Source organism: Lithobates pipiens, unplaced genomic scaffold (genome assembly GCF_037356315.1).
Source record: "Lithobates pipiens isolate NorthernLeopardFrog02 unplaced genomic scaffold, aLitPip1_a1.2 Scaffold_8, whole genome shotgun sequence".
NCBI classification, from domain to species: domain Eukaryota; kingdom Metazoa; phylum Chordata; class Amphibia; order Anura; family Ranidae; genus Lithobates; species Lithobates pipiens.
In genome coordinates this window covers 469236141-469249490 of record NW_027507903.1, presented here as the reverse complement: position 1 = coordinate 469249490, position 13350 = coordinate 469236141, and the positions used below count along the sequence as shown (strand labels likewise).

General features: G+C 38.6%; 1 protein-coding gene and 2 long non-coding RNA genes across 4 annotated transcripts in view; 1 reads left to right on the top strand and 2 right to left on the bottom strand.

The window, feature by feature from the left end:
* Positions 1 to 1652: 1652 nt before the first annotated feature.
* Positions 1653 to 13350, bottom strand: part of RMND1 (required for meiotic nuclear division 1 homolog) — a 37272-nt gene continuing 25574 nt past the window's right edge. For both annotated transcript variants that reach the window (XM_077468579.1, XM_077468580.1), the window contains exons 8-12: positions 12768 to 12832; positions 12530 to 12606; positions 12223 to 12343; positions 6070 to 6186; positions 1653 to 2284 (exon numbers count right to left, since the gene is read on the bottom strand). In XM_077468579.1, coding sequence (XP_077324705.1) covers positions 2252 to 2284; positions 6070 to 6186; positions 12223 to 12343; positions 12530 to 12606; positions 12768 to 12832 — 413 coding nt within the window. In that variant the 3' untranslated portion in view covers positions 1653 to 2251. The remainder of the gene's footprint in view (positions 2285 to 6069; positions 6187 to 12222; positions 12344 to 12529; positions 12607 to 12767; positions 12833 to 13350) is intronic.
* Positions 8150 to 9722, bottom strand: LOC143960233 (uncharacterized). The gene is made up of 4 exons (XR_013270288.1): positions 9602 to 9722; positions 9348 to 9504; positions 8916 to 9049; positions 8150 to 8774 (listed from the first exon to the last, which is right to left on the bottom strand). It is a non-coding gene; the product is annotated as an uncharacterized LOC143960233 (long non-coding RNA).
* LOC143960234 (uncharacterized) lies at positions 9728 to 10888 on the top strand. Its single transcript, XR_013270289.1, has 4 exons — positions 9728 to 9828; positions 9926 to 10082; positions 10381 to 10514; positions 10656 to 10888. It is a non-coding gene; the product is annotated as an uncharacterized LOC143960234 (long non-coding RNA).

The following is a 13350-nucleotide window of genomic DNA, read 5'->3' as shown; positions in this document are numbered from 1 at the left end:
CCCAGCCATACTCTGCAATACTCGGTAATACCCAGCCATACTCTGCCATACCCAGCCATACTCGCCGATACCCAGCCATGCTCAGCCGTACCCAGCCATGCTCAGCCAATATTACAGTGGGGGAGATGACGTGGATATTACAGTGGGGACTATATGGTGGTGGAATTTTCATAAGTTTTTTCAAATTCAATTATTATTTGCTGATCCAAAAAATGATCCGATCCGTGACTCTGATCCGAGGAACGATCCAATCCATGAGTTTGGGGAGGACAGATGTACAGAGGGGAACAGATATATGTTTGTGGGGGGGGGGGGGGGGGGTGACAGATGTGTAGTGGGGTACAGAGGGGGAATAGACGTGCAGGGGGGAACCCGCCCCTTGCTTACAGTAATACTAGACCCGCCCCTTAGAATATTAAAAAAAAAAAAGTCACAGTTACTTTGCTGAGTAACTAATTACTTTTCCAATGTAGTAACTGAGTTACTAACGCAATTACTTTTTGGGAGAAGTAATTTGTAACTAATTACTTTTTTAAAGTAAGATGACCAACACTGGTGATCGCAGTAGATGTAAGGGAACAGGATCCCGGGGAGGGGTGGTAAGACGGGCTTCTGAGAAAACTTTAGAGACCTCTTTGGTAGTAGCAAGGTCAAGAGAGGAGAGTGTTGAGAGCGGATTTGTACAGGGTATGCTAAGTGGGTTGGATGTCTGTGCAGTGATGTCCCCACAAATTGCATCAATCTTGCACATCCCTTTCTCTCTAATCTAATGGATAATGTCCATTCACAGGACCGCAGCCTGAAAGTGATCCTCCTCGCGTGCCCCCATAACAAGAGACTTGCTATTGGGGGCACTCGGCAGGGGGAAGGGGCCAAAAAGAAGAGAATCGGGGCTGCTCTGTGCAAAACATTGCACAAAGTAGGTAAGTATAACATGATTTTTTATTTAAAAAAAAAAAAATGATACTTTTAGGATCACTTTAAAAGCACACTGGATGTATGGTAGGATCACCAGGTATTTTGATTTATTCACAGCATTTTTAAAGAGGCAAAATATGGGGAAAGGTGTACAGTGTGTATTGCAGAGATGTACTGAATGTGATTTTTTTTCTTTAGTGCTTACATTCCACAAACACAGGACAGAAAGAATAAAAATGTTAAAGATGTGAATGAGGCACAAAGAACCCTTAACTTTTATGCCGCGTATACACGACCAGACATTCCGGCAGACTAGGTCTAACGGAATCAGTGTGTGGGCTAATCCAATTGTTTTTTATAAAAAAAAAAAAATCAGACGGACCTAGAAATAGAACATGTTTCAAATCTGTCCGACTGACTCAATTCCTATCGGGAAAACCATTCGTCTGTATGCTGTTCCGACGGACCAGATATGACGCAAGGGAAGCTATTGGCTACTGGCTATTGAACTTTCTTTTTTAGTCCCGTCTTACGTCATCACGTTCAAAACTAACGGACTTTCGAACTGACAGTCTGTTCGCGTGTCACCAAGTCCGTTCATTCAGAAGTCCGTCTGAACTCCGCCGAAAGTCCGTCGGACCTTTTCTGGTGGAAAGTCTGGTCGTGTGTAAGCGGCAAACCCAAAAGAGACTACAGAATCTATGTAACATAGACTTTGGTAATAATAAGTCATATTTTATTTGTAAAAAGAATGGTCTTTATTTCACAGTGCAAACAGAATTCTTAATACCAATACATTCTGAACCTTAAAAAAAAAATGTAATATATGTTATATTGGTTTCCAATATAACTCGATGACACTCAATTACAGCACTCAAACTACCTAAACACTGAAGAAGTAAATCTTCATATAATAAATTAAAATATAATTAAAGGTATTCTTTTCAATTTGGTCATAATTAAATACAAAAAAAATAAAAAATAAAAAACCAAACAAACAGCATGGGTTTTGTAAACGTTCCAGGCTGATTAGACAGTAGTGCATCCTCCAGCCAATTTGGGGGGCTTTATGGGGTTATGTGCACACAGTATATCAGTTTGCACTTGCCGACAAGAACTAACTTGAAAGTATATTTCCATCCATGAGTAAGCACCTACTGAAATACTTTGTGCACATAAAAGTTTTTACAAGAGGAGCATTTGTCTGGATCAGTGAGGAAGCTGCATATCGATTCAATTTATTTTGAAATAACGATATCCCCTGGATAGTGCATTGAGGATTGTATTTCTTGTCCTTCTTTGATGGTTACATTGATAATCACGATTGCAGATCTCAGAAAATGACTCTCCCAAGCTCAAACAGGACCTATAGGACATAATAAAGAAACAATAAAACCGTCAAAGTGAACTATAACTGAACATTTAAAGCTGATCTCTAGGTTTCCTTTAAAGTGAAAGTAAACTCTAATTCAATAGTTTTCCCCATGTAAAGCTGCCTAGAGTAATTTACATGTGAATCTCTATCATATTGCTCCAATGTGCGCCCTTTAAAAGAAATTACTGATGTTTACTTCAATGATGTCACTGATGCATGCGCATTTTTGCCTCCGTTTATGGCATGCTTTGTGGGCTGTCAGTCTATTCCTCCTGTGCTGTGCCTGAATCATCAGCAGGTAATCACTCAGCATCAACAGAGCGAGCAGGTCCACTGCAATGCGTGAGACGCAGAGGAAGGGCAGAAGTATGCTGAGGGCAGGAAGCAGTCAGGAGCTAAAATGGTGAAGGCTTCAGCTGGGATACATAGAAACAAAACTACACTGGAAAAGACACAATGGGCATGGTAGGTGGATAAATCGGATTGCAGTGTGTTTTAAAAAAATTTAATTGGTGGCCTTGATGATTTGCGTACTGGAGTTTAGTACTGCTTTAAATAGTTTGTTTGGACCAAGCTGGTCCAAACAATTTATTTCCTTCATTTGCTGCATTGGCTCTAAGTACTCTATAAACTGTATGTAGCTTCAACTACATACAGTACACAGTACAGGTTTCCCGGCTGTGAGACGGAGACTTCCCATCTTATACCCGGAACAAAACAGAATTGGAGTTTTTTTCTATGAAATAATACAAAGTTGACTGGCTGAGGAGGACTGATTACATCATGATCTCCAACTCGGCCAATCAGAGCCAGACCCAAGAACTGAGCGTTCAGCCATCTTTGATCGCTTAGTTCTCGGAGTAGAGGTGGTGAGATAGATGCAGCAATGGATCCCGCACTTCTTTTAATTCACATGAAAGAATCATTTTACCTTACTTGTATGAAAGATCTTTCATAAGTGTAGTGAGTGTCTTGGGTATATGGTTAGTGTGCAACAGTGTATTCTCCATAGTGTCAGCAAGCACTGACAGTCAGTGGAGGTAAGCACATGTTCACACAGATTTAGGAAGGTGATTGAATGTGTACACATGATAAGACTACCCCATGGAAAAATCTTGGCCTGCTGAGGTATAAACCTGAATGCTTGGCCTGTCCTTTATTTTTTTCATGCCTTGCATAAAAAGAAAAGTGTCTCCAGACTACCAAGATAGAAGATATGGCCCTATGCAACTCTAAGCCTGCTTACTTTGCAGGGAGAGAAATGCAGCAGGATGCTTTTAACAAAGCCCCAGCTCATGGTAGGGTGAGGCTGTCTTGCTGAAGTATGCAGGTGGGATATAGGAGTTATACTAGAACTGTAATTAGGTGTGTGTGTGTGGGGGTGGGGGTTGATGCAAAGGAGATGGGATAGTCTTAAATCTGCTCTTCTGCTGATGGATGAGCGAGTTCGGGGTGGAGGAACTTGACTGGCCTGCACAGAGTCCAGACCTAAACCCGATAGAACACCTTTGGAATGAATTAGAGCAGAGACTGCGAGTCAGGTCGTCTCTCCAACATCAGTGTCTGACCTCACAAAATTTCTTCTGGAATAATGGTCAAACATTCCCATAGATACACTCCTAAACCTTGTGGATAGCCTTCCCAGAAGAGTTAAAGCTGTTATAGCTGCAAAGGGTGGGCCAACTCAATATTGAACCCTCACAAACTAAGACTGGGATGCTGTTAAAGTTCATGTGCGTGAACAAGGCAGGCATTACAATACTTTTAAAAACAAAGAAAAGGCGCCTCTAAGTGTAGAATTAAAAGCTGTTTAATTTCCCCAAAAAGGGTTAAAAACACTTACAAGATATGTAGACTGGCAGAGCATATCATTAATATCCATGTAGGTGGTCCGGCATGAATGCAGTGGTCAGTGGCATATAACAGTTCTTTAGGCTGTGTGTGTCCAGTAGCAGGGAGGTCCAGGGGATGCCAACAGGAAAAACAGCAGGGAGCTCCAAGACAACTGACAGGCCAGTCCGCTGGAGCTCCCTGCTGTTTTTCCTGTTCTACACTTAGAGGCGCTTTTTCTTTGTTTTTCTGTTTCCTATTCAGAGATTGCTTCTCTCCATAAGTGCAGCCCTAAGTGTGGAAGATACCCTAGTATAGACTTTCTGGTTCATAAAGACATCTGTTTTTTGCTTGGTCCTGAAGTTCAGAGCGCCCTTACAAACTGTATCTGGATTCCAATACTTTTGGTATTATAGTGTGTATGTGTATATATATATATATATATATATATATATATATATATATATATATATATATATATATATATATATATATATATATATATATATATATATATATATATATATATACACATACAGTATCTCACAAAAGTAATTACACCCCTCACATTTTGTAAATATCTTATTATATCTTTTCATGTGACAACACTGAAGAAGTTACACTTTGCTACAATGTAAAATAGCGAGTGTAGAGCTTGTATAACACTGTAAATGTCCTGTCCCCTCAAAATAACACACAGCCATTAATGTCTAAACCACTGGCAACAAAGGTTAGTACACCCTTACATGAAAATTTCCAAATTGGGCCCAATTATCTATTTAACCTGGTGGGATGGGAGTGTCATGGTCTGGGGCTGCATGAGTGCTGCCAGCACTGGGGAGCTACAGTTCATTGAGGAAAGCATGAATGCCAACATGTACTGTGACATACTGAAGCAGAGTATGATCCCCCTCCCTTTGGAGACTGGGCTGCAGGGTAGTAATCCAGCATGATAACCAGAAACATACCTCCAAGATGACCACTGCCTTGCTAAAGAGGGAAAAGGTGATGGACTGGCCAAGCATGTCTCCAGACCTAAACCCTATTGAGCATCTGTGGGGCATCCTCAAACGGAAGGTGGAAGAGTGCAAGGTCTCTAACATCCACCAGCTCCATGATGTCATCATGGAGGAGTGGAAGAGGACTCGAGTGGCAACCTGTGAAGCTCTAGTGAACTCCATGCCCAAAAGGGTTAAGGCAGTGCTGGAAAATAATGGTGGCCACACAATATTGTTTTTTCCTTGGGCCCAATTTGGACATTTTCACTTAGGGGTGTACTCACTTTTGTTGCCAGCTGTACAATCACTAATTTACGTTGTAGCAAAGTGTCATTTTCTCAGTGTTATCACATGAAAAGATATAATAAAATATTTACAAAAATGTGAGGGGTGTACTGACTTTTGTGAGATACTTTATATATATTACATATACACACATACATATATATATATATACACACACACACACATACACACACAGTATAATAGTTATTTATACTGTGCCAACAATTTGCACACTCTCACGTTTTCACTTTACATACTGTACATTCACATCAGTCCTTGACCAGTTTACAAGCTAAGGTCCCCATCTCATATACAAACATGCATGCCGACACATACGAGAACCAATTTAGACAGCAGCCAATCAACCTACCCCCATGACTTTGCTGTGTGCGAGCAAACTGGAGTACCCAGAGAAAAGCCATGTACGAAAAGGGATAATGTGCAAACTCCATGCATTCATAATTTAAACCAAGGATCCCAGTGCGCCAAGGTAGAAGTGCAAACCACTATCCCACTGTGCTGCCCATAACACTACTATTAAATAAAAAAAAATGATTGAAAGAATATTTGAAGTTGAAGTTTTTGCAAAAAAACAAACAAAAACAAAGGATATTCTTTTTAAAAAGAATAGAACGCCCTATATCTCAGGGTTTGCAAACTTACCTCAATTGTAATTAATATGACAATCATCCATTCTAACCTCAGAGCGTGCTTCTCATTCAGATGATTTCGCATCAAATCTGTAAGTTCTGTACAGTGTTGAAGTTTTTCATTAATCACCTAAATAAATAAATACCTTTATTTAATATACTTTTTATATAACTCTCTGCTGAACTCTGTAGGGCATCCCCAAGGCTGCATCCCCACATTACCCCTAGTAGTGAAACCTTGAGGGTCCATACACACTGGGCTTAAATACCACTGCATCCACAGGAGTTTTTTTTTTCTCTCCTGCCTGTAGAAGTAGATCAATGTTATCCTATGTGTTCATGCACATTACGGTGTGTAGAGGCATATTTTAAGGCTTAAAGGGGTTGTAAACCCTCGTGTTTTTTCCCCTTAAAGCTTCTGTCGCACAAACGGGCCAAATGTTGGCCAGTTTCTATTGAACCAGCTAATGCCATCTGATATTTGGCCCGTGTGTACTAGGCTTAAAGTGATTGTAAAGTCTAATTTATTTTTATTTTTAATAATAAACATATTATAATTACCTGCTCTGTGCAGTTGGTTTTGCACAGATCCTACTCTTCTCTTTTCCCTTTTCACTGCTCTTGTCCCCTCCCTCCTATCGAGTGGCCCCACAGCCAGCAGCTTTCTATGGGGGCACCTGAGCCAGGTCACAGCTCTATGTATTCATTCAGACAAGGAGCCCTGACCTGACCCAGCCCCCGTCTCCTCTCTCCCCTGATTGGCTAACTGATTTTGATTGACAGCCACAGGAGACAATGGCGCCGCTGCTGTGTCTCAGCCAATCAGGAGGAGGGTCCTGGACATTGCTGGAGAGAGATGGGCTCAGGTAAGTAATAAGGGGGTCCTGGGGAGGCTGCTACACATAGAAGTTTTTTTTTATCTTAATGCATAGAACGCATTAAGATTAAAAACCTTCTGACCTACAACTCCTTTAAGTGTTAATTTATATATTTATTGTTTTGTTACGTTTTAGGGCACGAGCTACGTGTTAAGTGGATCAGGATAGGGGTAGCAAAGGTTTCTCAGTGCTGAAAACCAAAATACTGAAACATCATCATTCACTGCTGCTGTGAAAATGACATTTCAGATTTAAAGATGAGCTCTGAGCAAACTTAAAAATTACACATACGGTGCGGTCTGTCACTAAAGCCCCATACACACTATCAGATTTTCTGCTGATTTCTGTCTTCAGATTTACCAAAACCATGTAGTGCAAGGGCCTGCCTGATTGCATACAAATTGGAACTCCTAAGGTTTGACCTCATATTATATGGAATATATCTGCGCATAAAGTTAAGCTAAAATAATGTAATAATATATGATAATAAATGACACCAAAAAATCACCATAATAAATATAAAATAATACTCATGAATGAACATGTGATTAAATTAATGTGTAATACGTGATAACAATAATAGATCCTAAAATAAAAGAAATAAAGTAATTATATCAAAAGTCCAGTGAATGAAGTGAAAATGGTGGCTTAATCAAATTCTTCTGTGCAAACAGAAACACCAGTGCTTGTGAACCTCCACCACACAACATATGCGCTTACCAGAGGATAAGCGATACAGGGCCTCTAGTATTAAATCTGTGGCGTCAAATCAACCTCCAGACATCCATGGCAGGAATCAGCTGAGGTTAAAATAAGGACAGGCCAAACGATCCAAACTCAAAAGGCAGACCAGTGAGCAACAATCACGATCCCAACGAAAAAGGAAAACTCACCATAGTGTAAGTCCATAAAACACAGTTTATTTTATAAGAAAACATATTGCACTTACATTTGTAGAAATATTAGAACCTCATAAAGAGGTTCACAAGCACTGGTGTTTCTGTTTGCACAGAAGAATTTGATTAAGTCACCATTTTCACTTCATTCACTGGACTTTTGATATAATTACTTTATTTCTTTTATTTTAGGATTTATTATTGTTATCACATATTTATCATGTATTACACATTTATTTAATCACGTTCATTCATGAGTATGATTTTATATTTATTATGGTGATTTTTTTGGTGTCATTTATTGTCATATATTATTACATTATTTTAGCTTAACTTTATGCGCAGCTATATTCTATGTTTTGGTTATGGTGTTTGTAGATATCTTACAAATCTGAGCTGCAGCTATATTTTTTGTGATTTATTTAGTTTTTAGCGTGGTATCTAACCCTTTTTTTTTCTATCTCATATTATATGGTTTTGGTAAATCTGAAGATAAAAACCAGCAGAAAATCTGATAGTGTGTATGGGGCTTTACACAGCAGTATTTACAATAGTCCCCCCATAACATAGTTGTATTACCTTAGAAATAAATTGGTCCACACTATCCCAGAGACACATTACTGTTAAAGGTACCTCATCCCCTAATAATTCTATAAATATTGTATCCAAGAATAGGAAAAAGGGGGGGGCAGGGGATTTTTTTACGGTACACTATATAAAGAGACAGAGATTTCTTAAAAAAGAATTCATAGCTTTAATGTTGGAAATATGTTAAAATTATTTTGGAAAAACCAAAATAGCAAAAATATAATAGCAAATACACTTTTTATACAAAAAATTACATGACACAAAGTATAGGGGATCCTGAAAATGTTAGTTGCTGAGAATGATCATGTATCCTCCCGACATGTTTCGCGTTTTTGCTTCTTCAGGGGAGTATGCAACTAACATGAACATAAACACAAAAAAAGGTTTAAGAATACAGAAAATACATTTATGCCATACAATTAGATACACATAAATTTCAGAACATTAAGTATGAAATTGGTCTCAATTTGCTCAGTCCAAGGAGGTACAATGCTTACCCAGGTATAATCATTCCCGGCATCGCAACCCACAAGCCAATAGATGGTGAAATAGATGGCAAGAATTAGGTGACAGGATCAAATGCTAAAAACAACCCAGCCCCATGCAGGGCATAGATGGAGGTAGACAAGCGCTACAAAGATCAAAAACAAAATCCAGAGATAAGTACCAAGTTTACAAATCCAGCACAGGTATTAAAAAATGTTAGTTTGTAACAGAAAGGGTAAATGATATCAATCCCTAAATTATAAGAGGGAATTGGGGCTGAAAAACATGCCTCCATAGTAGAACATGAGATGCTCATTATCAAAGGAATGAAACAATTGATTTTAATTACGCCTAATTAGTATAAGGGTTATAAGAAGTGGCTACTGGGGGTATACTGCCAATATACTGTTAAAGAGAGTAAAAGGAATAAAAATTATTTTTACCTGCAGTTAGAGTCAAAGATGAAAGAATTAATTCCATATGATAATATTGGTGCAATACAAATGCAACAGATTACAAAGAAAGAATCAATTGATTCATTGTGGTGTTTTATAAATTACAGAGTGCAGCGGTATGCTGCCACTGCCAGGCTTGCTGAACCTACAAGCAAATAAAAAGAAAGATGAATAGATATAGGTATAGAAAGATGAGAAACGGTGTTGTAACAGTATGAAGTTCAACTAAAAAGTATATTTACCAAAAGGAAGAGTCAGCGTGGCGGTAGTATCTGTGCTGAACCTGCACTACAGATGAAGTGACAGCGCTGCCTATTTGTATCCCCCATCCATCGAGCCGGCGTCTGACGTCACCGGCTCGATGCGGACGCCGGCTCGATGGATGGGGGATACAAATAGGCAGCGCTGTCACTTCATCTGTAGTGCAGGTTCAGCACAGATACTACCGCCACGCTGACTCTTCCTTTTGGTAAATATACTTTTTAGTTGAACTTCATACTGTTACAACACCGTTTCTCATCTTTCTATACCTATATCTATTCATCTTTCTTTTTATTTGCTTGTAGGTTCAGCAAGCCTGGCAGTGGCAGCATACCGCTGCACTCTGTAATTTATAAAACACCACAATGAATCAATTGATTCTTTCTTTGTAATCTGTTGCATTTGTATTGCACCAATATTATCATATGGAATTAATTCTTTCATCTTTGACTCTAACTGCAGGTAAAAATAATTTTTATTCCTTTTACTCTCTTTAACAGTATATTGGCAGTATACCCCCAGTAGCCACTTCTTATAACCCTTATACTAATTAGGCGTAATTAAAATCAATTGTTTCATTCCTTTGATAATGAGCATCTCATGTTCTACTATGGAGGCATGTTTTTCAGCCCCAATTCCCTCTTATAATTTAGGGATTGATATCATTTACCCTTTCTGTTACAAACTAACATTTTTTAATACCTGTGCTGGATTTGTAAACTTGGTACTTATCTCTGGATTTTGTTTTTGATCTTTGTAGCGCTTGTCTACCTCCATCTATGCCCTGCATGGGGCTGGGTTGTTTTTAGCATTTGATCCTGTCACCTAATTCTTGCCATCTATTTCACCATCTATTGGCTTGTGGGTTGCGATGCCGGGAATGATTATACCTGGGTAAGCATTGTACCTCCTTGGACTGAGCAAATTGAGACCAATTTCATACTTAATGTTCTGAAATTTATGTGTATCTAATTGTATGGCATAAATGTATTTTCTGTATTCTTAAACCTTTTTTTGTGTTTATGTTCATGTTAGTTGCATACTCCCCTGAAGAAGCAAAAACGCGAAACATGTCGGGAGGATACATGATCATTCTCAGCAACTAACATTTTCAGGATCCCCTATACTTTGTGTCATGTAATTTTTTGTATAAAAAGTGTATTTGCTATTATATTTTTGCTATTTTGGTTTTTCCAAAATAATTTTAACATATTTCCAACATTAAAGCTATGAATTCTTTTTTAAGAAATCTCTGTCTCTTTATATAGTGTACCGTAAAAAAATCCCCTGCCCCCCCCTTTCTCCTATTCTTGGATACAATATTTATAGTTGTATTACCTGTTGAACGTCCCCTTAGACCCATCATTTTTGCTCTTTCTTTATGAGTGTGACAACACAAATTGTTCAGCAATGAAATCATGCAGCAACGTTGTCACCCTGTGGACCAAGTAGTTTTTTATTATAGACATGTAGTTTTAAAATGGATTTAGGTGCCAAACAAACCAAACTCAAGCTCCAGCTGATGTTGTAAGGACCTGCCCTAGGCAGTGGTTATATTGTTTTTCGCAACCCCTGCAACTGTCACTTTTGCTGAACAGCCTGTTTTTGCATGTAAATGTGAAGACATACATAAATAAAAAGAGGGATTCATATACTAAGTACTACATTTACAGGTATTAACTGTGTACAAATACCAGGTTACAATGTTTTTCAGTACAGAGGTTCTTTAAGGCCTTATTCACACGGGCGCTGAGACCTGTAGACCATGAATGGACCTTGCATTTATGTGGCTTTTGTTGCCAGGTGCTGTGTACAGGCATGCTATTCAAGTCTACGGGGAAGCAGCAGCTGCACAGACGCAGCCGCTCATCCGCAAAAGGAAACAAGAGGGTACGCCTAATGCATTATCACAACACAATTTTTATTACTAAAAACGCCAAAAACATACTCACAAACATGAAAAGATACAAGCTTGTCAAATCACAAATCCAGCATAGGCGATTTACGAAAACGCTGTGGTTGAAAAGCTGATGCGTGTCGGGCGACAAGCCCCTTTCCTCAGAGCTGATCCAACCTATTACACATCTGCCTTTTATATGAAATGCATCAGCTTTCCAACCACAGCGTTTTTGGAAATCACTTCTGCTTTGTTGTGATATGACAAGCTTCTAGCTCCTCATGTTTGTATGTTTTTTGGCGTTTTTATTCATAAAAATAGTGTTCGTGATAATGAACAATGTGTTTGCACTCTTCTCTATCTCTTTGCAGTGTTTGTCAAGTTTCCCTGCATCACTCTGGGCAGTACGCATGCACTCTTGGTTGTGGGAAACAGAGTGCTGAGGCTTTGTTGTGCTACAGACGTTCATCCCAATGCGTCAGCCATTTAGGCGAGTGCCCTCGAATGCACACAATCTACATTCAGGTCACTCATCTGCACCTGCATGGCTGTCAAATTGGGACAAACAGATGTGTCCATGCAGGCGCTGCGTATGATTGAGGCCTCAAGGTAAATTTTTGGTGCAATTGCTTTCAATGTTTTTATATACCATGATAAACTACAAACATTCAGTTAGATTAATTTATTTAAAATTTTAAACCCCACCTTGACCCTGCGGTTTATGCTGAGAAACTGACATGTTTTATCATAGAGAAGCTCTAGGTTTTCTCTATCCCAGTAGAAGTCTGGTGTGATGAGAAGGTCCGAACTTAGATTTATACGGTGTCTGAAAGAAGACAGGAAAAATATAAATATCTGGCAGTTTAAACATTTCCTACATACTGTATGTTTCAACTTTGTATTTAGCTATCGGAGTGAAGCCCTCCGACAGCTAAATAAAATAAATAAAAATAAAACCACAATAATACTTAATACAATACAAGTGTCTGTAATAAGCATGTAATAAGTTTACCTTAGTGCAAATAACTCTCCAATTTTTTGCATGACATCATCATGAGTCAGTTTGACTTTTTTTCTGGCTTTCAACATCTGAAAAATAACAAATGTATTTTACAGTGTTAAAGTAATTGTGATACATGATATACAAAACATCTACATATGCCTTTCCAATATGTTTAACAATATCATAGGTACCGGTACATATAAAACATTTGAATATATCAATATTATAAAGGGGGTCTTTGACTTGCCTCTGGAATTGACTGGATAGACTCTACAAATCTGTCAAGGGTAGACTCCCACATGGCCAGTTTCACTGTTAGAAAAAAAATAAAAATATTACCGGCTTTTAGCATTGAACAATATCAAGTTAGCTATTTGATTAACTGTTTCAAGTGTATACAGGTTTTTAAAAACACACAGAAAACAGGCCAATTAGCTATTGTTACCAACCAAATGTCCCAAGACTGAACATGTATTTTTTTTCTCATTATTATTCTTTTATAATTTTTTTATTGCCTTTTACATTTTTTTAGAGTAGAAAATAAAGGCTGGCCATAGAGATTTGAACGTGTATGGGCAGGCTGAATGTACCAAGTTGATTGGTAGATCAACTTTGGTACAACCAACCTGCCAGATTTTACACATTCCCCCCACCGCCAGTAGAATACAATGCCTTGACAGGATGGATTCCCCTGTCAGCATGGTCTGGGTTGATGGAAGAATCGTGCAAATGTATTTCCTGCAACCCGTGGTTGCAGGAAAGAAATCCGCACTGTCTATGGCCTGTAAAAGCCATTTGGCCATTTCTTGGCTCAAGGCACTATACCAATG